This window comes from Neovison vison, chromosome 5 (assembly GCF_020171115.1).
Source record: "Neovison vison isolate M4711 chromosome 5, ASM_NN_V1, whole genome shotgun sequence".
Taxonomy (NCBI): Eukaryota; Metazoa; Chordata; class Mammalia; order Carnivora; family Mustelidae; genus Neogale; species Neogale vison.
The window spans coordinates 35,697,849-35,724,626 of NC_058095.1; the positions used below are offsets into that span (position 1 = coordinate 35,697,849).

General features: G+C 34.6%; 1 protein-coding gene across 8 annotated transcripts in view; it reads left to right on the forward strand.

Moving 5' to 3' along the window:
• BCAS3 (BCAS3 microtubule associated cell migration factor) overlaps nt 1–26,778 on the forward strand; it is a 588,867-nt gene that overhangs the window by 163,195 nt on the left and 398,894 nt on the right. For all 8 annotated transcript variants that reach the window (XM_044248512.1, XM_044248515.1, XM_044248514.1 and 5 more), the window contains exons 11-13: nt 3,979–4,062; nt 16,901–17,071; nt 26,678–26,771. In XM_044248512.1, the coding sequence (XP_044104447.1) occupies nt 3,979–4,062; nt 16,901–17,071; nt 26,678–26,771 (349 nt within the window). The remainder of the gene's footprint in view (nt 1–3,978; nt 4,063–16,900; nt 17,072–26,677; nt 26,772–26,778) is intronic.

Genomic DNA, 26,778 nt, shown 5'->3' on the forward strand with positions numbered 1-26,778 from the left:
CGGGGCTTCTCTTTAAACTTACTTTTAACTAGGAAAGCTTACAGAAAAGCTGTAAGAATAAATATAGTACAGATACCACAAAGCACACTCATGTACCTTTTACTCTTATTATTTCAGAGTGAGTTGCATGTATCACATTACCCCTAAATACTTGTTATCAGTCAATTTAATCTTGAGAAAATGCTTTTAGCTATTTTACCATCCATATTCCAGTTCTATCAATTAACCCTATCATATCATTTGTAGAGCTTTTTTTTTTTTTTTTTTTTTTTTTTTTTTTGGTAGTTCAGGGTCCAGGCTAGGACCAGATATTATATTTTGTTGGGATGTCCCCTGAGATTCTTTTAATATGTAAGAGTTGACAGTCTTGCTTTGTCTTTTTCAGCATCGATGATTTTGAAGAATATGGCCCACTACCACTACTCCTTACCTCCCCCGCCTTTTTTAATAGAATGATTTTTAGTTTGATTTTTTTTAATGTTTTCTCTTGATTATATTCAGATTATATATTTCTGGCTAGAATACTACATGAATATTGTTCTGTATTTCTTATAGTGTAATTTTTTTGTCCTTAATTATTGTGGCTTTCAAATTGTCCCACAATTGACTAAGGAGAGCCCTTCAGGCTGGTTCTTGTGACATGGTGACATGCCTTCATCAAGTTTTTACTTAAAATTTTTTTAAAATTACCTTACTTGCTGTCATAAGTTAAGGTTCATCTAGTATCTGCCCTGTTGTCAGTCCTGGAATCCTCTACTTCTTGATTCCCCTGTTCCTTTTAATGGGCCATGGCTTTAGATACTAAGCTTTGTCCAGTGGATGTGCTCATAGTTATGGGGCTGTTTTTGCTTTTAGACACTTTCAGTGGACAAAGTTTGGAAACACTGCATATTACATACATACTTCTATATGTACATAAATCAGCAAATATACATATACACACGTGCTTATGCACCTACACACATATTTTGGAAATGAAGGGTACACATGGGTATTTCCATAGGATTCTTTCCTTTCATCCTCCATCTCACATTTTTAATGTCCTTTTTTTGCATGGGAGACTGATATCAGCATATTTACTTCTTTGTTGACTCCTATAATGGAAAAAGTAATGACAGAATTACTTGCTCACAACACTGTAAATATAAATCTCAATAAAAAGAGTTCAGGATTTTCTCGCAGTTATGTCCATTCCTGTTACTGCCCCAAACTGAAGATGTGCAAATACTGTGCTGATATATTATTTTGATTAGTTTGTCCTTTATTTCTCACTTTCTGCCTTCCTTCATTGTTTTTACAGTTTTCATTTGATATATAATTTTTAAAGACTTTATTTATTTATGAGAGAGTGAGAGAGAGGGGGAGAGAGAGAAAGGGGGAGGAGCAGCGGGAGAGGGACAAGCAGACTCCACGTTGAGAATAGAGCCTGATGCGGGGCTCAATCTCAGGACACTGAGATCGTGACCTGAGCTGAAACGAAGAGTCTGATGCTTATCTGACTGAGCCACCCGGGTGCCCCTTAAATATTTAAAAAATATTTTTTATATTTATTTTTTGTTTACATGCTAATATATTTCACTATGTTATATATATTTATATTTCCCTTTCTATCCAAAAGATAACATAACACATGTGCTCTTTTGTATGTTGCCTTTTTTAACTTACATTTCCTGGAAATTAATCCATTTTATAGAGATTTGCACTACAGAAATTTCTGATTTGTCTTTAATTTTGATGAATTGAGATGACAAATGTAATTTCTAATGAGCCTAAAGTTTTAAACAAAAAGTTCTGACTTAGTTATGTTTATATAGAAATGCTGACTCAGTTTTAGTTGAATTGAAAAAGTGATGGTATTGCTTGCTTTTGTAGATTTATTCCTGATTATTCCTGAAACAGAAAAAAATGGTAGTATTTCTTAAGATAATGTTTTTTTCTTACACATGCAGCAGGAAGTAGCGGAGGGATAACTTTCATAATTCTTTGAATATGTACTTATGAATGAACAAATGAATGAGTGAGTGAGTGAAAGGGTTACTTTTTATTAGTTAAAACGATCTCTTCCTCTCTTTCTTTCTTTTTTTTAAGACAATTTATTTATTTGAGAGAGAGCGAGAGAAGAGAGCATAAGCAGGGGGAGTGTCAGGCAAAGGGACAGGGAGAAGCAGGCTCCCTGCTGAGCAGGGAGCCCAATGTGGGACTCCATCCCAGGACCCAGGGATCATGACCTGAACCGAAGGCAGACACTTAACTGACTGAACCACCCAGGTGTCCCTAAAACAATCACTTTGAACTCTGTTTTCCCCTATTCGAAACCACATTTGTCATCACCTGTCATTTGGAAAATTCCTCACTGCTGACCTTGGAATCTGCGTCAGCAGCCATTTCATGTGCCAGCTATACATCTCCTATCAGACTTTTAAAGATAAGTCCATTCTAACATATTATTATTGCTTTGAGGAATTGTTTTTTAATTTTATTTATTTTATTTTATGTTTTTTTATTTTAAGATTTTTGTTTAATTATTTGACAGTCAGAGATCACAAGTAGTCAGAGAAGCAGGAAGAAAGAGAGGAAGGGAAGCAGGCTCCCTCCTGAGCAGAGAGCCCGATGTGGGGCTCGATCCCAGGACCCTGGCATCATGACCTGAGCCAAAGGCAGAGGCTTTAACCCACTGAGCCACCCAGGCGCCCCGAGGAACTGTTTTTTAATACAGTGTCAGTGATGAAGAAAATTTTGATTTTTTTCTTCCTCCTCTTTTTTTTTTTTATGATTTTTTATTTTTTCACTTGGGAGAGGGAGTGAGAGAGCACCAGAGGGGGAAGGGTCAGAGGGAAAAGCAGACTCCCCACTGAGCAGGGAGTCTTTTGTGGGACTCAATCCTGGGACTCCATCCTGGGACTCCAGGATCATGACTCAAGTCAATAGCAGGTGCCTAACAGACTGAACCACCCAGGCACCCTCAAAATTTTGATTTTAGAATAAAAGAACAGAAAAGCTTATGTATTAATATTTATCAAGTGACCATGTTTTAAATTATATAAGCATTTTTTGTTTTTATGTTTTGGAAGAGGAAGATTCTATCTGAATTCTGTAGGCCTTTAAAATAATCTATAACCCAATGTGGAGCTGTTCTAGTATTCTACTACTGTCATTCTATTTTTAAAAAATTTTCAATGTAAAAATCTGCCTAATGAGTGCTTTTCTGCTTTGTTTTAAGAAAACCTAAATTTAGGAAGTGTATAGGAGCAGTGGGGAATTTAATCCTGGTGTGTTGCTTAGCACAGGAGACAGTTGTGCATGTTAAATTAGTGATTCACTTTGAAAATTGACAGGTTGATTTATTTATGTCATTCATAAGTACAGGCATGTCTTTTTCATTCTAATGGTAATACTAGTAAGCCCTCTGAAGTGGACAGCTACTCTGTGTGTCGTGGTTGTTTTATGCACAATTTGTACCACTTTTCCACTGACTTAATTGAAAATGGAAATATGACATATTCTTTCATCTCTCTCTTGTTCTCTCTCTCTCTCTTTTTTTTTTTTTTTTTTTGGTTATCTTTTACAATCGTTCTGTAGGAATTAAGAGGACAGAGATTCCAATTTGCTAGCATGTTAAATATTTAATGTTAGGAAGTCAAGTCTAAGTCCTTTGATTATGTTACGAAATTTATTTGTGGAAAGTTGGCCAGATCCTAAATACTACTATTTCAGAGTTTATGAATTCTTAAAGACTATTCATCTTGTAATTAAAAATTGTATTTGAGCATGAAACTGCCTGAGTGGTACCAGTAGATTATAAAACAGGGGGAAAGTGTGTCAGCAGAGCTTTTAGCTGTTTGTCTGAAACACTTGTACAAACATTCCCACCCACCACCATCATGCTACACGGTAAATAAGCCCTATCCTAATAGCCTGCAGAGTTAAACAGTTTAAGAGAAATGACTCTATGGCTTCTTTCTGTCTCTCTTTTTCCAGCTGATTCGATGTCATCAGTCCCGTGGTGGAGCCTGTGGAGACAACATTCAGTCTTACACTGCCACAGTCATTAGTGCTGCTAAAGTGAGTATCAAATAGTCCCTGGGAGATGTGATTTTGTGGAGTAACTATCAGGTTTCTCTGCTGAGTTGTATTGAAATGACTCTTTCCCTTTTCATTCACAAATACGGAATAAACTTAAGTAAGTTAGAATTATTTTGCCACTCATGAGGATTGATGACTAAATGATTAGGTATTTAATCTCTTAAGATTCATAAATAATATATTATTTTCTCTTGCAATGATTATAGGGTTTGTGTTCATCTAGTTTCTTTTTTTTTTTTAAAGATTTTATTTATTTAATTATCAGAGGGAGAGAGCACAAGCAGGGGGAACAGCAGACAGAGCAGGCAGAGGGAGAAGCAAGCTCCCTGCTAAACAAGGAGCCCAATGCAGGACTTGAACCCAGGACTCTGGGATTGTGACCTAAGCTGAAGGCAGCTGCTTAACCAACTAAGTCACCCAGGCGTCCCTGTGTTCATCCAACTTAAAATTTTAAATTCTAATTTAAATTTTTAAATTTTAAATTTTAAGTCTTTTAGCTCGATTGAAGTCTTTTTTACCTAATTACTAACACTTGTGAAAGAAGCTTTACATGTTTTCAGTACTGACTTCTGGGTTCTTTTTTTTTTTTTTTATTTGTATCATTCTACCTATACTGAATCCTTTCGTATCTTTGAACATTTATGAATCTTCTTGACATAGAAAGAATATTATTCCTTAAGAAATTTTGAGTCAAACCCCTGGCACATTCAAAGACTCTTTCATGTCACAGGGCTGCCCCCTGTGTGTTTGCAAATGAGTTCTTTCTCTGTGTGTGAGGGTTAATTTCGATGATGACTCATAAACTCTATGCTGATTATAAGGTATTCTTATAATCACTATCCTTTTGAATTGTGAAGTATACAACAAAACAATTCTAATAATAGGGATGACATAGTGAATCTAAATGACAGCATGTAATAAAAAACACAACTATTCAGAAAAGGACAACAGTTTAAAGCAAACCACAGGGAGGGAATGAAAGGTCACTCTGTTTTATGTAAAACAAATACAAAAATACTTCAAGACTGATCACAAGTGCTTACATGATGGACTTTAGAATGTGTTTCTAGGTTTGATGAGAAAAGCATTACATGTTTTTTGCTCGGAAAGGAAATGCTGAATGCCTTTATGCTTACATCACTGTGTATTTTAGATTTTAGAATCTTCATAAAAATTGCTTATTTTTCTCCTTTGTGTAAGCAAGAATTATGATGGTTATTTCAAAGAAGAGAAATCTGAGACAGTAATCAGTGTTATTCAGTTAGTTTATAATAGATCCACAAAATATACCGATGATACCTAATTCTCAAGTATTAGATTCCTTTTGGATTTATCTGTGCCGTATACTTTCACTGGGATAGCTCATTGTATTATTACCTGAATAATTTTCAGTTTACGTGATAAAGGACAACTTTTCAGCTCTGCTTTGCTGTCACAAGTTTGTGTGCCTACATAAAAGGAAAGTGACTTGCTTCATGTAGTAACGATTTTGCTGTTTAACTGTCAGCTGAATGTGCACATGCTGGAATGAGGCTAGACTTAATAGACTCTGAGAAGAACAAGTGTGAACTCCCCAGTTTTTCTCTACCACATATTGAGAACTGTAAGGGATAGGTTCATGTCTTCATATTTAAACTCTCAGAAATTATGATGAGAACACTTTAATTCCATTGATTTCCAGTAGGCAGTTGGTCCCTAATGAAATTGGTATGGATTGAAATTCACTGTTAGCTCTAGTATTTTATAAAATTCTGGCATTAACTCTTGAATAAAGTAGTTAATATTTAATTTTTGTTTACTCGCTTTTGTCTGATTTTAATGCTAATTCATGCTCCTGTTTATAAATTTACAAAATGAAGGAAGAATAAAACCACGGACATAAAAAAGTCCTTCCTTCCTTCCTTTCTTCCTTCTTTCCTTCCCCCCCTTTTCCTTCCCTCCTCCCTTCTTCTCTTCCTTCCTTCCTTCACTCCCTCCTTTCCTTCCTTATTTTTATTTAAATTCCAATTAGTTCACATACAGTGCAACATGAGTTTCAGCTGTGGAATTCAGGGATTCATCACCCATATACAATACCCAGTGCTCATCACAAGTGCCCTTAATACCCATCATGTATTTATTCCATCTCCCCACCTCCCCTTCAGTAACCCTCAGTTTGTTCTTTATAGTTAAGAGTCTGTTTCTTGGTTTGCTTCTTTTTTTTTTTCCTTCCCCATGTTCATTTGTTTTGTTTCTTAAATTCCAAAGATGAGTGGACTCTTATGGCATTTGTCTTTCTCTGACTTATTTCACTTAGCAAAATACTCTCTAGTTCCATCCACCTCACTGCAAATAGCGAGATTTATTCCTTTTTATGGCTGAGTAATATTCTGTTGTGCATATGTTCCACATCTTCTTTATTCATTCATTAGTTGATGGACATTTGGGCTCTTTCCATAATTTGGGTGTTGTTGATAATGCTACTAGAAACATTGGGGTGCATGTGTCCCTTCAAACTAGTATTTTTGTGTTATTTGGATAAATACCTAGTAGTGCAGTTGCTGGGTCATAGAGCAGTTCCATTTTTAACTTTCTGAGGAACCTCAGTACTGTTTTCCAGAGGGGCTGCACCAGTTTGCATTCCCACCAACAGTGTTAAGAGGGTTCCCTTTTCTCTGCATCCTCGTCAACACCTGTTGTTTTCTGTGTTGCTAATTTTAGTCATTCTGACTGGTGTGAAATGGTATCTCATTGTAGTTTTGGTTTGTATTTCACAGATGTTGAGTGATGTTGAGCATCTTTCAATGTGTTTGTTAGCCATCTGTAAAGTCACCTATTTTTCTTTTTTTTTTTTTAAAGATTTTATTTATTTATTTGATAGAGATCACAAATAGGCGGAGGGGGGGAGCAGGCTCCCTGCTGAGCAGAGAGCCCGATCCAGGGCTTAATCCCAGGACCCCAAGATCATGACCTGAGCCGAAGGCAGAGGTTTAACGCATTGAGCCACCCAGGCACCCCTAAAGTCACCTATTTCTGGAGAGTCTTTTTGGACTTACTGAGTAGTTAAATCCAATCATATATTACACATTGCCTTTTTTTTTTTTTTAAGATTTATTTATTTGAGGGAAGAAGGACAGAAGAAGTGGGAGAGAGTCTCAAGCAGACTCCATGCTGAGTGCAGATCCTGAGGTGGGGCTTGATGCCATGACCCTAAGATCATGACCTGACCCGAAAACAAGAGTCTGGTTGCTTAACTGACTGTTCCACCCAGGTGTCCCTATATATTGCCTTTTTAAAAAATCTTGTGTGTAACTTATATGAAATATTTTTTGAAGACTTTATTTATTTGAGAGGGAAAAAAAGCAGGAGCAGGGGGAGGGGCCTAGGGAGAGGGAGAGACAGGCTCCCCAATGAGCAGGGAGCCTGATGTGGAGCTTGATCCCAGGACCTTGGGATCAAGGCCTGAGTTGAAAGCAGACGCTTAACTTACTCAGTCACCCAGGTTCCCCATGCCATGAAATATTTTTAAAAACATTTTTCTTATATAATGTTTATGTACTTGTGGATTCCTGTGTTAGCATGAATATTTTGAGATTTCTTTTAAAATATTAAATTAATTTGGTATTTGGTATTTAGTATCAGTGTGTAGTATTTAGTTATTTTCCCAAAATTTTGCCAGAAATGGAATGATCCTTCCTTTGTGGATTTTTTTTTTATAGGAAAGGGTTGGTAAGTTGAGAATCATCTCATTTACCTCCCAAATGATAATTTCTCCTAGTAAGTTATTAGATATAAGAAACTTTGTGGGTAAATTAGCCTTCTGAGGTATAAAACGGTTCCAGTTTCCCATGGTAAGTATATAAAAATGACTTCTCTAATTAAGAAGTATAATTATAAATATGTTTTTTGTCTTTGTTACTATTACATGATGTATTATATTTGTATTATATCAGCATATTCACTTGTGAAAATTCATCATGATGTATACTTATAATTCCCATACTTTTCTGTATAAGGGAATATAAAAGTTTACTAAGAAAAGAACAATCTCAGATCTTCAGACCTAGAAACCTTCTTCAGGGAATGCGAACATTTAAGAGTGAACAATGGCAATATTACAAAGACTTCCATAGAATAAAAAAGTCATATAGTGCCTTATCTTGATTTATGATTCAGGATCACCTTGATACTGAAACTTGACAAGAATATTATGAAAGAGGGGCGCCTGGGTGGCTCAGTGGGTTAAGCCACTGCCTTCGGCTCAGGTCATGATTTCAGAGTCCTGGGATCGAGCCCCGCATCGGGCTCTCTGCTCAGCAGGAAGCCTGCTTCCTCCTGCCTCTCTGCCTGCTTATGATCTCCGTCTGTCAAATAAATAAAGAAAATCTCTAAAAAAAAAAAAAGAATATTATGAAAGAGGAAAACTGTAGTCTTACTCATGAATATGAAAAATCCTAAACAAAATACTAACAGAAAAAAATTAAACAGTATATTGTAATGATAATGTCACAATCGAGTGGGATAATTCCAATACAGGCTGGCTTATTACTCAAAATCAGTGAATGAAATTTGCTTCATGAACAGAATAACAGAGAACAATTATATGATTATCTTAATATATATATATACAATAAGTTTGATAAAATCAAACATATATTCATTGATAAAATCTTTTAGTAAATAGTGATAGTTTCTGGTTCTCTAGAGTTCAGTTTTTTCTCAAGGTACCAAACTGTTTAAATGTAGTAAACATAGTTATTTTAAAGTCTATTTCTGATATCTCCAGTGTCTGGCTTTTTTTGGGGGTATTTTTATTGTTTATTATTTTTGCTGGTTCTCACCAATGATATCATGACTCTTTGTTTGCCAGAATTTATTTTAAAAATCTTTAAAAACAATTTTGAGTTTGAGACACCACAGTTCTGTGGCACTATCAGTCTTGGATCCTGTAATGCCAAGATTTCAGGGGTTGAATTACTTAAATTATTTAAGTAAAGCTTAGCTGAAATAGCTATGAGATCCCGATTACTACAGGTTTACTCTTATCATTGTTGTATAATACTCCTTTGTGTCTTAAGCAAAAAACATGGAGGTAAAGTCACCAGGTAGACCCCCTTGCACATGACCACCTAGTACCAGAAGTCCGTCAAAAGCACCACTCAGTCTCTCAGAAGCCTCTCCTAGAATCATTAGATACATCTAGGCCTAACTATCCTGCTTACATGTCTGGATTTTCTTGTTCTCTTGGATTTGGACCTAGTAACTCTTTACTATCTTGTAAAATATTTAATATCTTTAAGCAGAGTTGAAAAAAACAGTTCTCCCCAGTTACCCTACTTGTTTTCATTGATAGGACTGACCTGATTTACCTAGCCTGCCATTACTGGAAATAGAAAATAAAATTTCTTATAATTTCTTACCATTTTTATAATTTCTAGGTAATATATTTATTTTGAGATAGAACATGGAAGATATTTAAAAAGCCATGTAGCATGTGCTCCTTAAGAAAATACTAATCTTGAAATAGTCACATTGCTTATTAAATAACTTTTTCTGAAAGAGTAATCATTAGCCTTTTTCTCTCACTGATGACAGCTGTTTATAGGACATCATACAAGGTAGTAACTTTGTCATGTGGAAGGATTAATTATTAAATTTTTTCTTATTTTTTGTCTCACCATATAGTTGTAAGTACAGATATATTAATTATATATGTACTTGAATCTCCTTAGAGGAAATGATCTTTTAAAATTTTCTGTATTTTTAAATAGCACTTAAAATTAATCTTTATACTTTTAGATTTTTTTCTCTTTGCTTTTCCAAATAATTTATGTGCTTTCCTTAGAATATAATGGTGATGAATTCTCTGTGGCAGTGTTAAGGGGAAAAGTTTAATACTGAAATAATTCAAATTGGTTATTTTGATACATTTATAAAATCTTGGTATGTATTTCCTAATTAGCATACATCTGTCCTCTTTGATTTTTCCTTTTAATGTGTTTTACCCCCAGTGTGGTAAATTGATTTAATAAAAATGCCTCCTTTTTTCCCTGGTTATCTGATAACTTCTTAATGACAACTAACAGCTTTTGTGAGAGCAGCACCATTAGCACTAATGGACAGGGAAGACAACTGATACGGCATGAGAAAGGTTAAAGATGACTAGTGACCCTTCGGCAAATCTGTCTACACAGAACAGAATAAGTACCATGCTCATTTGAATTTTTGGTCAGAGTGGATTATCTGGCATATCTGGTAAAGTCTTACATTCAGCTCTCCTACACGATAAAATTTAGTTCTGTGAATAACTCTTGTTAAGATCTGTCAGGAATATAATAAATTTTTTAGCTCCTTCAGACTGTGAAGACACTCAGTCTAATTTAATATTCTCCATTTGGCCAAATTAGATTTTTTTATTTCTAATTTTTATTGAGTTTTCATCCTTTTTGGCATATTGAGGAAGTCATCAGGTATGTACAGGCTCTTTTGGCTAAAATCTAAAGACTAATTACTCTTGAGATGATTTAGGGACCTAAATATGGTATGTGAACACTATTAAATAACATTATGGATTTCTTCTGGACACTAGTTCTTATCAGTGTGTTTGAGTCTAACATGGTAACAAATTTCTTCTAGAAGCAAAGGTCTTTACTGGTGCAGGAAACATCCAGTACCCCTTTCACCCCTTGCATCATACCGTGTTTTGAAAGTTAATGAGCTTTAAAAGTGCTATCTTGTCGCTTACTATACAAAGTTCAGATTTGATAACTGTTAAATTTTGGGTTTATATTTTTGTCCACTAATAAAATGGTAGTTGTAAGTTTTCTTGGTGTGTGTGTGAGAATTATCAATAACTCTTCATATGATAATGAGCCTTTGACTATGAAATACACTACTCTGTTTTCCCCCTTTCTGGAGTTTTTTCCTAGTTCTCTTACATTGACTTTTCCTTTTATCCGTGGTCTCCTTAGTACACTTCTTCTCACTTTCTATGTGCTCCAGTTCTTTTAGTTTTCTTCCTGTTTATTAGTATAAAAGCATGAAATAATGGGCTCAAGGGCAAATGGAGAGGGTATACAACCAGACTTTAAACCTGAAAAGTGAATTCCTTTGATAAAGGGATAGCTCTGTTTAAGTGGGAGCATCTCCATTAGCCCTGATGGAGTAAGTGTAGCAGCTGAGGCATCTCAGAGGTTAATCAGGCTTCCTGGCCAGCTTTCACATCAATACACAGTGGCGCCTGATTTTGTTGGTCCTTCAGAGGCTTTCTTGACAACGCTCTAACAGACTTTGTATAAGTCATTGCTTGTGAATTATTGAAACAAATGTTTGGCTGATAATTGAGGAATGCTAATGTGTTTTATAATCACTGCAGTCTGAGGTTTTAGCGCTAAACAAAAGAGTTACAATTGATTTGTGGCTTTTTCATGGTTTCAGTCGGCAGTAAGTTACATTTTTTTGCTTGAGTTCAGCAAATGGCTTTGATGGTCATTTTATTTAAGTATTTATTAGGACACACTATTATAGTCTTCATTCCACATACTCCCCCCTGCCCCAGTATATGTCTGTGTTCTGAATTCATGAAGTGTGAGGTCACAAGTAGTAACAGGAGTAGAATACAAGGCAGTATTGGATGGCGGTTGAAATCAGGTTTTAGACAGTTTTAGACAGTTCTAGTACTGAATTCTGGCTTTGTCATTCATTGGTTAACTGTTTGAGCTGCCATTTTATTTAACTTCTGTAGCCTCAATTTTCTTTTCTATAGAAAAGAAGTGTTCGAGGAAATCTGTAGAGATCATCTATGTTACGAGCCTTGACAAGTGCACAGTAAAGATTCCGCAGGACATAGCTACAATAAAATAATACATATATTACTAGTCTTAGTTGTATGGTATTTTAATGGAAAATTTCCTTGGAAAATACATTTCCTTATTTTTTTTTAAAGATTTTATTTATTTATTAGACAGAGAGAGAAATCACAAGCAGGCAGAGAGGCAGGCAGAGAGAGAGAAGGGGGAAGCAGGCTCCCTGCTGAGAAGAGAGCCCGATGCGGGACTCGATCCCAGGACTCTGAGATCATGACCTGAGCCGAAGGCAGCGGCTTAACCCACTGAGCCACCCAGGCACTCCCTCCTTATTTTAATTCCAATATAATTGTTGCTTAAATCACATTTAGGTCTTTATAAAGTACATTCTTTGCCTATCTTTTATGAAACAGTATTTGAAATACCATGTATATAATAATTTTCATTTTAAAATTTAGCTATAGCATATGCCAGAATTCTCCATAATTATTCTAAAAAGAGGGAGTCATTTCATTAAAGATTAATTTGCAGTATTTAAAAAAATTTTTTTCTCACAATTTGAGAATTGGAAAAAATTCTTTTTTTTTCCCTTAAAGATTTTTATTCATTTATTTGATAGATAGAGATTACAAGTAGGCAGAGAGGCACGCAGAGAGAGAGGAAGGGAAGCAGGCTCCCTGCCGAGCAGAGTCTGATGCAGGGCTCCATCCCAGGACCCTGGGATCATGACCTGAGCTGAAGGCAGAGGCTTTGACCCACTGAGCCAGCCAGGCACCCCTGGAAAAAATTATTTCTGAATGTGTATATCCTACATAATTTCTGATATGTCCATGTAATCCATGTAATCTACTTATTTTCACTCTGCTGGTTAAATCTTTTTTTTTTTTAATATATATGAATCACGTGCTTTTCTCTTTCTTTTAGTTTTTTTCTCTTTGTGGGACAAAAAAAAAATCCCACAGAAACGCATTACTTTCGCATTATTGTTTGTTAATGCAAATAGCAGTAATCAGATAATAAGATTCACATAAAAGAAAAAACTCATGAGTTTGTCTATTTGCCTTGAAATGGAACTAAAATGTAATTATAAAACATCTTAAGTTATCTTTAATTGAAATAGTATATTAGAAGCATTACAGTGAATTGTTTTCTGTTACCAGAGTAAAAATCTTCTTAGCTAATCTTTTGTGATGTTTTATTCATCTAGTAATTGGTATCTTGGATGGAGACTATATTTCCACATGCCAATTTTTTTTTCTTTTAATTGAGGTAAAGTTGGTATATAACATATTAGTTTTACGTGTACCTTATAATTTGACATCTGTATGTACTACAAAATGTTACCACCAAAAGTCTAGTTGCCGTTCATCACCATCAAATTGACTGCCTTCACCCATTTTTGCCCACCTCCTGATCACCTTCCCCTCTGGTATCCATCAATCTATTCTCTGTAAGTTTGTTTTTATATTCTTTTGCTTGTTTTTTTAGATTCCACATATAAATGAAATCAAATGGCATTTGTCTTTCTCCATCTGGTTTATCTCACCTCAATACCCTCAAGGTCCATCCATGTTGTCACAAATGGCAGTATTTTATTCTTTTATGTAGCTAAGTAATATTCTGATATATATACCTCACATCCTCTTTATATATATATTTACATACATAAATATAAATATACTTTTATATAAATATATAAATTAAAAATAGAATATAGAATATATAAATATATAATATATAACTATATATTATAACTAAACACATATATTATATATATACATATATATATGTGTATATATATATATATAACATCCTCTTTATCCTAATTCATCTGTCAGTGAACACTTACATTGTTTCCATGTCTTGGTTATTGTATATAATGCTCCATTGGACATAGGAGTGTATGTAATTTTTGAATTTGTGTTTTCATATTCTTTGAATAAATACCCAGAAGTAGAATTGCTGGATCATGTGGTAGATCTATTCTTAACTTTTTGAGGAATCTCCATACTGTTTTCTGTAGTGGCTGCACCAGTTTGCATTCCTACTGAGAGCTAACAAGGCTTCCCTTTTCTCCACATTCTCTCCAGCACCTGTAATTTCTTGTCTTTTTTTTTTATATATATAATAGCTATTGTAATAGCTATTACATGTGATGTGAAATGATAATTCATTGTGGTTTTAATTTGCATTTCCCTGCTGACTAGTGATATTGAACATCTTTTCATGTCATTTAGCCATCTGCATATCTTTTTCAGAAAAATATCTATTCAGATCCTCTCATTTTTTTATTTTTTATTTTTATTTTTTTGTTATTGTTGCTGAGTGTGTGAATTCTTTATATATTTTGGATGTTAACTATGTATTCAGATATGTAATCTGCAAATGTCTTCTTCTGTTAAGCGTTTTCATTTTGATGATGGTTTCCTGTGCTGTGCAGAAGATTTTCAGTTTGATAGAGTCCAATTTTTTTTTTTTTTTTTTTTGCTTTTGTTTCCCTTGCCTTTGGAGTCAGATCCACAAGCACATCTCCAAGATTGATGTTATTGAGCTTATTGCCTATGTTTTCTTCTGGGAATTTTGTGGTTTCAGGTCTTACATTCAGTTATTTAATTCATTTTTTTAATGTTTTTGAAGGTTTTATTTATTTATTTGACAGAGATCACAAGTAGGCAGAGAGGCAGGCAGAGAGAGAGAGGGAAGCAGGCTCCCTGCTGAGCAGAGCACGCGATACAGGGTTTGATCCCAGAACCCTGGGATCATGACTGAGTAATGAAGGCAGAGGCTTAACCCACTGAGCCACCCAGGAACCCCAAGGATTTTTGCATATATGCTCATCAGGGATATTGGGATATATCCCTTTCTCATAGTGTCCTTCTCTGGATTTAGTATCAGGGTAATGTTGATGTCACATTTTACATCTTTTATTTTATGCATCCCTTAACTGATTGTAGTTTTAATTAATTTTACTGCTATTCTCTTTTAGCCTTCATACTTGCTTTAGAAGTGATTGACCCACTGTCTGTACTATATATTTATCTTTTCCAATGAGAGTTTTACTTTTGTGTGTTTCCTTATTATTAAATATTAAATATTTCTTTTCAGCTTAAAGAAGTCCCTTTAACATTTCTTGTAAAGCCATTTTAGCAATGATAAACTCCTTTACTTTTTGCTCATCTGGAAAACTCTTATTTCCCCTTCAATTCTGAGTGATAACTTCGCTGGGTAGAGAATTCTTGGTTGGAAGTTTTTTCCTTTTAGCACTTTGAATATGGCATGCCCCTCCCTTTGGACTGCAAAGTTTCTGTCGAAAATCTTGATAGCCTTAGATGGTTTTCTTGTATGTATTTCTCTTGATGCTTTTAAAATTCTCTCTTTAACTTTTACCATTTTAGTTATAACGTGTCTTGGTGTGGATCTCTTTGGGTTTGTCTTATTTGGAACACTCTGGGGTTCCCACCATTATGCCTGTTTCCTTCCCCAGATTAGGGATATGTTTAGCTATTATTTTTTAAAAATAATTTTTCTGGCCCTTTCTCTCTTCTCCTCTGGGGACCCTGTATTGTGAATGCTGTTCTGCTTGAAGTTCTCCTAAGGTTTTCGTTTTTGAATTCTTTTTTCTTTTTGCTCCTTTGAGTGAGTTTCATTGTTTGGCCTTCTGTCTCACTGGTCTGCTTCATTTAGTCTGCTGTTAAACTCCTGTAGTGTATTTTTCAATTCAGTTTTTATATTTTTAGCTCTGTATCTTCTGTTTGATACTTTTTAATATTTTCTCTTATTTTTGTTGAAGTTTGCACTGTGTTCATTCATTTTTCTGAATTTGATGAGTATCTCTATGACCATTATTTTGAACTCTGTTGCTTATCTCATTTTATTAAGGTCTTTTTCTGAGGTTTTGTCTTTTTCTTTGGAACATACTCCTCTTCTCATTTTGGCTTTCTGTGTTTCTATTATTAGGCAAATCAACTACCTCTAATAGTCTTGAAGGAGTGGCTTTTGTGGGAGATAGCTTGTGAGCTCAGAAACACTTATCTCTCCTAGGGACTCAAGGAGTGTCTCCTGTGTGAGCTGCATGTGTCTGCCCACCTACTGTGGTAGGGCTATGGCTCTGGCATGGGAGTATGTGGGGCTCTTGTCTGGCCTACCTGTGATGTGTGGCTGTGGAATAGGAATAGGTATCTACATGCCTGATCTTGATGCACAATATTATATAATAGCATATTATAGATTTACTTTGAAAACATAGTCTTTTTCATTCTACCATTGGTCAAATGGAATTCTACAATTGGTCAGTCTTTTTCATGCTAAAAAATAGATTTAAAATTAGATTTGTATTTCAAAAAATAACAACGTGTTAGTGAAGATGCAGAGAAAGGGGAACCCTCATAGACTATTGGTGGGAATATGAACTGGTACAACCACTTACAAAAACAATATGGAGGTTCTTCAAAAAGTTAAAAATAGAACTACCCTATGATTCAGCAATTACCTTACGAGGTTTTCACCCAAAGGATACAAAAATGCTGATTTGATGGGACACATGCACCCCAGTGTTTGTAGCAGCACTGTCAACAACAGCCAAATTATGGAAAGAGTCCAAATGTCCATTGACTGATGAATGGTTAAAGATGTGGTATATAAACACAATGGGATATTACTTAGCCATCAGAAAGAATGAAATCTTGCCATTGTTATATGTATTAAGAAGAAGGGAGAGAAGAATTTTTTTTAATAAAAATATAATTGTTCCTTCATGCAAAATAAAGCTTTTTAGGTATTTATGTATGGCTTTATTTTCACTATGCTGACTTTGGGGAGTCTACTGATAGCATTCACTTAAATTAATACTGATTTTCTGACTAAAATTTAAGATCATATGAAAAGTCAGACTGAATTTCTATGACAATTCACGGCTACATATAGGCTTGTAAGAGAATAAGGAAGTTAAAAGTTAGAAGAATTAACAAATGCGTATTTCTGTTTAGAATCTAAATACTGATGTGAAGTCATATATTTTACATTTCATTTTATAGACATTGAAAACTGGTTTGACAATGGTCGGGAAAGTAGTGACTCAGCTGACAGGCACACTGCCTTCAGGTGTGACAGAAGACGATGTTGCCCTCCATAGTAATTCAAGGCGGAGTCCTTTGGTTCCAGGCATCATCACAGTAATTGACACTGAAACAGTTGGAGAGGGCCAGGTAAGAACTTCTGATGCAGGCAATGTCCTTTTTCTTCAAAGGATGGGGTGACTAAGAATGTCATTTGTGATCAGGAACAGCCAGATGCACTTGGCCTTGGGAGATTCTTAATTTGGAATTCTAGAAATTGAGCTTATTTCAGGTTAGAATTTTTTTTTCAAGAAAAGATGAGTAATATGTTAAAACCTCTTATTTCAAACATTATTAATGTTTTGAACCTGAAGGTAAAATTGAGATTCTAAGGAGTTTTTATTATCTCTTTGTTAGGACATTTGTTTTATAAATAAATAGTTCATACCTCTTTATACTCTTGTGTTTGTAATACATTTTAAAAAAAATGATGCTTGTTATGATCTAAATCAGAAGATTATTAACTGATTTTAAAAAGATTTTATTTATCTGAGAGAGAGAGAGAGTACATGAGTTGGGGGGAGGGACTGAGTGAGAGGGAAAAGCAGATGCCCCCGTGAGCAGGGAGCCTGATGTGGGGCTCAATCCCAGGATTTTGAGATTATGAGTTTAAGGCAGATGCCTAATCAACTGAACCACCCAGGCATCCTTTAATAATTAATTTTTAAGGTAGAGGCTTACTCATAGAAGCAATCAATATGACCTTCCACATTTTGGAGGGAATTTAAAAAACTATTGACTAATTATGATGGTTACAAGTGACAGTAATGTAAATAATATCAAATTTTATTACACTTATTTATAAATATGAAAAATGGACAAATATCTCAAAGTGTATATTAGAATACATACATGGTAATGCATCTTACCAAATCCTGTATCTTCAGATAATGCAGGAACATTTGGAAGGAGTGATTATAAACATGGAAAAATATGTGACAATATATTGCTGGTGAGAAACCCATTGGATTTTGTTTTCTCCCCCCACGTACCCATAAGTTATTTTCTTTTCTATAGTCTTGAATTTTAAAATACATTTCTGAAAGGAAGAGAATTTTAAAATTCTAGTAGTTTGTGATTATTGCTACAAAAAATCCAATCTAAAGTTGATTGTTAGAATAGGATAGGAGTAGAGCAACATTTGTAAAATAGAAATTATTTTAATTTTTCTGTAATATATGTTTCTGTTTTCAGAACATAATGTCTGGAAGCTACGTGAATCTTTAAAGTATTAACCGTAAATTTTGCATGTTCTTTTTAGAAAATCTCCTTCCAGTAATACATGGTTCTGTATCTGATAAAAGATTACCTTTGACCACTACTTATGTACTAGTTCTTATAGTAAGATCAAATGGCATTTCAAAAGCACGTGGACTCTACTGCAATTAAAAGACAAAAAAAACTTGGGGCACCTGGGTGGCTCAGTGGGTTAAGCCTCTGCCTTCAGCTCAGGTCATGATCTCAGGGTCCTGGGATCGAGCCCCGCATTGGGCTCTCTGCTCGGCGGGGAGCCTGCTTCCCTTCCTCTCTCTCTGTCTGCCTCTCTGCCTACTTGTGATCTCTCTCTGTCAAATAAATAAATAAAATTTAAAAAAAAAAGACAAAAAAATCTTTGAAATTCTGGGTTATTCAATTTAGCTGTTGTATTTTATTTGAAATCTGAATGATAATCTACCTCTCTCATGTTAACTTTGCGGTTCACCAAATCTTGTTTAAAACTCTTTTTAATGAAGTGCTAGCAAACTTTTCTGTTGAGTGTAATGAAATTTTTTTAAGTAGTGATAATTAGCTCAAGTTGATAGACACAGAGAGATGTTAATTTTCTTTCTCAATTGGAATTAAATATTTAAACCCTTAGTGTTTTATGAGTGTTAAAGTAAAAAATGTTTTCTTTTGTCCTTTAGTTCTTAATTAATTTACTTCCAAGGCCACCCACATTTAATGCATAGTAACAGTCAACATTGTCTATTTGGTGAGTCTAAGTAAGTCTGTTAAGCGTCTAGCATTTGTTGACAGACAGATTTGTGGTCATTTAGAAGTAGAAAATGTTATCTGATTATTTTTCATGAAATAGAGGTATAATTCAATTTGTTTTATTATATTTAAGTGTAGGAACATGTAAAAAGAAAATTTTGATGTAATGATATTAAAAAGCTTAGCATTAGGCCTTATGTTATCAAATGTGGTTCCCCCATGCCCCCCCATTTTTTATTAACTTTTTATTAGTTTTAAATGGAATTCTCAGATTTGGAATATGGAAATGAACTGGAGGTTGTGGAATTGCAAAATTCATTTTTCCTTGATAAGGGAATTGTTGACACTTGAAACAAGTAAAGTAGTTCATGAGGAAATAAGAATTACAGAATTGTTAGCACTTGAAACAAGTAAAGTACTTCATTAGGAAATAAGAATTACAGAATTGTTAGCTTTTAAAAGTGAAAAGAAGTTAAGTGTTGCCCAATCTTAAAAATGTTATCCTTTCTCTTATTTGTTGAGATCATAATCTCTTTTCATTCCCACTTATAACATTCTGAAATTTTAATTTATTTAAAAATTCTATTATAAAGCAGGAAATAAGTTGATATTCAATAAATGGCAAGTTGCTATGTGCATTTTGAGAGAATTACAAATATTTTTTAAAGCAACAAGATTTCCTGAGTATAATACTATCCTCCTTTCTTTTATTAATGGGAATCTGTTTTTTGTCAAGAAGACATTTTTGTCTCTGATACATAGTTCAGTTGGAGTACAGAGCTGTTTTTAGGTTATGCTGGATTGTATTAAAAAGACTTCAGGGGTTATTGTCATAGATTTATCACTTTTAGCCCTTTTCAACTGATGTTTGACCTTAGCTGTAATGTTTTTCCTTTTCCATATATATATCTCAGGAGCTGAAACTAACATTATGTTCACTTTTGCTGTTTAAATTCAGTGAGCCTTTAATAAAGATATTTTGATGTTTACAGTGGCAGTATAAAATTTGATGCACCATATTTCTAATGCTAAATTGATTAGTTTGATTTTATGTTGATGGGATCATTGTGTGGTAACTGCGTTAAGGAGGAGTGGATTTGATGGACTTCGTGTCCATTTTAAAATCTGTGTTACTTGTTTTATCTAAAAGCATTTTGTTGCTAGATAAGCTAAGTGGTTTAATATGCCTTACACATTTATATGTATATATGTATATATGAAGTTAGCAGTGTGGCAAAGTCTCTAATCAGAGAAAAATCCTCCACAATGATGACATAAACTTGAACTGTTTCTTTCCCTGGGTACAAGTGTTATTCGTAATAATTTAGTGGATCCTGAAGTGTTTTGTCTGCCTTTTTGTTCATATGATAAAAGTTTATCCACCTTGTATCAGTTAAAGTGCTTTGATTAATTTTAATATAGTCAAGTTGTTATTACATATACTTAAGTTCAGACTGCTTAGTTAACTGGTGAGTAAAAGGTGCATGTCTTAGGACAATTGTTTTGAGACATCTTTTCTATTATTAATTTGATGTTTTAGGTAAGGTGATAATGCAATGGAAAGAATCCTTCCAAAAGTATCTGGTTGTTATATTTGTGAAATATAAATTCACAAATTTCATTATACTGTGGATTCATTATACTGTGAAGCTCATAAGGTTCAATACAAAGAATTGTACATAGTGGTATGAGGCTTTGCTGTGCCCCAAGATTAATGTGCATTTTTACTAGACAGCTTCTGTGTTGGTACCATTAAATAGAGGACTTACTACTAATTGTGTTGGAGAGGAAGATGTAGGGTATAATACATGAAAGGGAATCTTGTAAAATTGAGTTAAAATAGTGAAATGGGCAAAGACAAATATTTCACAGAAAAAAATTAAAACCTACAAAATTTCCCTGACTTAATATCTTGACTTAATGATTTTTCAACTTTTTGATGACATGAAAGTCCTTTATAAATTCAGTAGATACTGTACTTTGAATTTTGGGAATTTTGAACTTCCCTAGTTCAGTGATACATGGTATAGTACTCTCCTGTGATGCTGGGCAGCGACTGCCGGCCATAGCTCCTAGTCAGCCATGTGATCAGGAGGGTAAACAATGGATACACTTACAGCTGTTCTGCATCCACACAACCATTCCTACTTGCTTCCTCCTTGCCCCCACCAAACTGGGAAATAAACCTGAAGGCCAGAGGTAGAAGGGGCCACAGGTTGGCCTGGGTTCCACATTATTCTGAAGCCTATCGGGGCCCGGAAGCCATGGGTCCCAGTGGGCCCCTGCTATTGGCTGGGAGAAGCAGGGAGAGCTCTGTTTGTGGCAAGGATGAGATAAGCAGAATTGAGAGCCCTCATACACTGCTGCTGCGAATGCAAATTTGTCTAGGTGCTTTGGAAAAGAGTTACCATATGACTTAGCAGTTTGTCTTCCAGATATACCCAAAAGAAACGAAATACATGTCCATGTATGTTTATAGCAGCATTATTTGTAATGCCGAAAAAGTAGGAGCAACCTTGGTATATATACATCAACTGATTGGTAAATGGATAAATAACATGATGTAGACATACAATGTGATATTTTTCAGCAATAAAAAGAAATGAAGTACTTAAGTGGATGAATCTTGAAAATAATGTGCTTTGTGAAAGAAACCAGTCACAAAAGAGTATATGTTGTGATTCCATTTATGGAATGAAATGTCCAGAAGAAGCAAATCAATAAAGTAGATTATAGTTGCCCAGGGCTAGTAGTTTGGAAGGAATGGGAGAAATGTGGGGCAACTGTTAATATTATGAGTTTTCTTTTGGTGATGAAAATGTTCTAAATTTGGTTGTGGTGATACAGTTATGGGAATATACCATATACCCAGAGCAAATCCTTCGTATATTTAACAAACTTGGTGTAACACACTTTGCTGAAGACTACTCCTATAAGACTTCTTTCCCTTTTCTTATTTTTCTCACTTAATGTGTGTAAGATTGATGAATCACAGACCCTGTATCCCTGAAATAAATAATACATTATATGTTAATAATAAAAAAAGAAAGTCAGTGGAATAACCAAAAAGAAAGATTAGAAAAATAACTTAAAAGGCATGTTTTCCTGCCAATTGTGGTAAAATATGCATAACATAAAATTTGACATTTAGCCACTTTTAAGTTTACGCTTCAGTGACATAAGTATATTCATAGTGTTATACATCACTCTTCTCCATTTCTAGAACTTTTTCATCATCTGGATTCATTATACTGTAACTCCCCAACCCCCTGTCTCCACAGTCCCTGGTGACCATCATTCTGATTTCTGCCTCTAGTAGATTGCCCATAATTAAAAAGATGTACAATACAAAGTGTTGGAAAGGACGTGGAGAAATTGGAAACCTCATACATTACTGGTGGAAATATAAAATGATGTAGCTATTTTGGAAAACAGTTTGTTAAAAGTTCAGCATATGTTTATCATATCACTGAGCAAATTCATTCTAGATATCTCTCCAAGAGAAATAAAAGCATGTTCAGAAAAATATGTATACGTAGATATTCATAACAGACTGTGCATCATAGTAACCAACTAGAAATAATCCAAATTGCCAAGAATTGCCAAGAATTGGTAGGTGAACCCACATGTTGTGATACCTCCATACAGTGGAATACAACTTAGCAACATAAAGAAATGAATACCTGAAACAACATGGTTGAACTATAACAATTATAGTGAAAGAAAAGAATGAGTGAAAGAAAATAGAAGGCAAATTGCATGATTCTTTTTTTTTTTAAGATCTTATTTATTTATTTGTCAGAGGGAGAGAGTATAAGCAGGGGGAGCAGCAGGCAGAGGGAGAAGTAGGCTCCCTGCTGAGCAGGGAGCTTGATACAGGACTTGATCCCAGGACCCTGGGATCATGACCTGAGTTGAAGGCAGACGCTTAACTGACTGGGCCTCCTGCATGATTCTGTCTATATTAAAAATTTACAAAAATTTTAGAAAAGGCAAAAATAAAATGTACATAGGGATTGCCTGGGGCTTAGAGGTAAAGACCTACTGTAGAGTTAATATGAAGACATTTTTTGGGGTGATGGAAGAATTCTAAATCTTGACTATGGTAATGGTTATGCAGTTGTATAAATTTGCTAAGAATTAAATTTATACATTATTAAAATTATTAAATGGTGGTTTGAATGTATAAATTTACTGTGATTGGGGAATGACTATCAGTTATGGTGAAGAGGTAAGCAAATCTTCTCCCTAGAAAATAAGTATATTACTTGAAAGAATTTTCAAAAATTGCTATCTGGGGACTCTGGTTATAGACCAAAAAAGAATGTAATGATAAACATGTAAAGATTTTAGAATTTGGATAACAGTGATAGGAGATAATGGCCTTTTTGACCGAGGCTGCTCTTATTCACATCTGCCTGGAGCTTGGTGAGTGTGACAGTTTTATCAGAGTAAAGTGGGCCAGGTGAACAAGCCATTTCCCTTCTAACCAGATGATTTACTTGATTTGGATTATTTTCATTAGTAAACTTGGTAGGTGATGAATAAAGGATAATGTGTAGCCCTGCTAGCCTGAGATTGGGGCCAATTTGAAGAACAGAGAGGAAAAATGTTAGTGAAATGTAAGTAGAGCCTCAGAGACCTCTAGGACAACATCAAAGGTACCAACATATGTGTAATTGGGGTCTCAGAAAGAGAGGTGAGAAAGGGGCAGAAAAACATTTGAGGAAACAAAATGTATAAATATTTATCTTTCTTTTCCTTTAATTTCTTTAAAATATGGACAGTTGTTTTAGGGAATAATTATAACATGTTTTTCAATTGATAATACATATAACAACAGTAACACAAAAGAATGGGGAGGGAATGCAACTATACTGGAGCAAGGAGCTATGCTTTATTCCAATTAAGTTTATAATTAATGGGCAGTCTTATAATCTATGTAGTACCTTGTAACCTATACAGCAACCACTAAAAATTACTCCAAAAAATTAACAGAGGAATTCAAATGGTGACTTTAAAAATAATTAACACAAGAGGATCAGAGGTACAACAAACACCTGAGACAAAATAATTAGCAAAATGGAAGACCTAAATCCAATTATGTACATAGTTATATTAACTATAAATGGACTCAAGTTAAAAGACAGTGATTATCAGGCCAGAATCATTCAGATTCAAAGACATAATTGGCTGAAGTAAAAGGATTGAAGAAATGTACCATGCAAACAATAACCATGATAGGACTGGAGTGGCTATATTAATATCAGACAAAATAGAAAGTCAAGAAATATTGCCAGGGAGAAAGATCTTTCATAGTAACAATAGGGTCAATGTAATAAGTAGATGAAACAAATATTAATGTGTGGACACCTACAGCATAGCCAGCAAACATTGAGCAAAATCCAACAGATTGAAAGGAGAAATTATAGCTAACTTTACAGCTTGAGATTTAAATACTTTGCTGTCATAATTGATAGGAAAAACTAGACAAAATGTGTGAAGATTTATAAGACTCAATTAACACTATCAACCAGCACAATGTGACATTCCCGCCCCCAAACCTGTAGAATTTGCATTCTTTTCAAGAACATCTGGAATGCTTTCCAAGATAGACCTTACAATTGGCTATAAAACAAATCTAAATAGCTTTAAAAGGATTAAAATCATGCAAAGTATGTTCCCTGTGAACTATGGAAATCAATAACAGAATGAAATTATGGAAATCTCCCAATATTTGGAAATAAAACAACATACCTACCTATAAATAACTCATGAGTCAGAGAAGGAATCTCAAGGAAATTGGAAAATATTTTGAATGGAATGAAAATAAAAACTGAACATATCAGAATTTATGAAGTGCAGCTCTTCCTTTGTATAGAGGAAATGTTTAGCTTTAAATGCTTTAGTAGGAAAGAAAAATGGTCTGAAACTAATAGTCTTCACTTTTCTTTTTTTCTAATATGAAAAAGAAGAGCAGATTATAACCAAGCAAAACAAATGAAATAAATACTAAAGTTATGAATAGAAGTCAACAAAATAGCAAATAGTGCAATATTGGGGAAAGTCCAAAATTGGTTCTTTGAAAAGATCAACAAAATTGATCCTCAAAAAGATAAAAATAGAATTATCATATGATTCAGCAGTCTGGCCTCTGGGTTTACATGCAAAAGAATTCAAAGTAGGATCTTAAAGATATATTTACGCACCCACATTCATTGCAGCATATTCATGGTAACCAGGATGTGGAAGCAATCCATATATCTATCACTAGGTGAGTGAGTAAAGGAAAATGTGATATATACGCACTATATAATATTATACAGCCTTCAAAATAGGAAATCTTGTGACATGTTACAACATGGACAAGCCTTGAGGACATTTTGCTAAGGGAAATAATCCAGTCATAAAAGTGCAAATGCTCTATTCTTTCCATTATTTTGACTCTCTAAAATACTTAAAATCATAGAAACAGAAAATAGAAAGGTGGTTAGCAAAGGCTGGGAAGGGAGGAAGAAGAATCAGTGTTTAGTGGGTATAGAGTTTCAGTGTTGCAAGATGAAAAAGTTCTAGAAATCGATTACACAGCAGTGTGACTATACTTAATATATTGAACTGAACACTCAAATATTGTTAAGATGGCAGTAATGATCCATGCACAAAAAAATTGACAAACCTGTGGCGTCACTGAATTGCAGGTTCGAGTCAGAGCAATAAGGCAAGAAAATTAAAGCATTAGGATAGGAAAGGATGACAAATCAGATACTTCTATGTAATGGATTGTTGTAATGGTTACAATATTGTGTAAAATCATTGAATTATAAACATAAAACAGGCAACTTTATGGTATGTGAATTACACCTTTGTAAAACTTTTCACACTAACAGAAAAATTAACATTGCCTGTGTAGGATTAGTTCCTGGCGTACTTTGATTAAATTATTTAGGGACACGTTGGGTGGCTTAGTCAGTTAAGCATCTGCCTTCAGTTTAGGTCATGATGCTAGGACCCTGAGATCAAATCCCACATCCCTGCTCATCAGGGTCCTCTTTCTCCCTCCGCCTGCTGCTCACCTTGCTTGTGCCCATGCTTGCTCGCTTTCCCTCACAAATAAATAAACAAACTCTTTAAAAATATTTATTGATTAAATTACTTACGTCTGAGTATCATGACCCAGTGATAACCTAGTCGTGAGCCAGCATTTTCCAGCAGGCCATCACACAATAAGAACTGTGTGTTCTTTGGAGGAAGCTCTACATGGCTGATTTTATGCTTTTTATTTTTTTTCTAAATCTCTACTTCAATAAATTATTGTCTCTGTCATTTACAGTAAAGCTGGTCAACTTTCTATGATTGATCTGCTGGAGCATATTATATCTTTTCCTCATTCCTAAAGTGGCATTCTCACCTTCTAATGACAAGAATAATCTTCCGATATAGTGGAAGCATGTTATTTGGTCAGGGGTATTGTAGTGTAGCTGTGTATAATTGGAAGGGGAGGTGAACCATGAGAGACTATGGACTCTGAAAAACAGTCTGAGGGGTTTGAAGTGGCGGGGGGTGGGTGGGAGGTTGGGATACCAGGTGGTGGGTATTATAGAGGGCACGGCTTGCATGGAGCACTGGGTGTGGTGAAAAAATAATGAATACTGTTTTTCTGAAAATAAATAAATTGGAAAAAAAAAAGCTTAATTTCCATTTGCTTTCTTTCTTTCTGTAAAGGTGCTTGTGAGCGAGGATTCTGACAGTGATGGTATTGTGGCCCACTTTCCTGCTCATGAAAAACCAGTGTGCTGTATGGCGTTTAATACGAGTGGTATGTG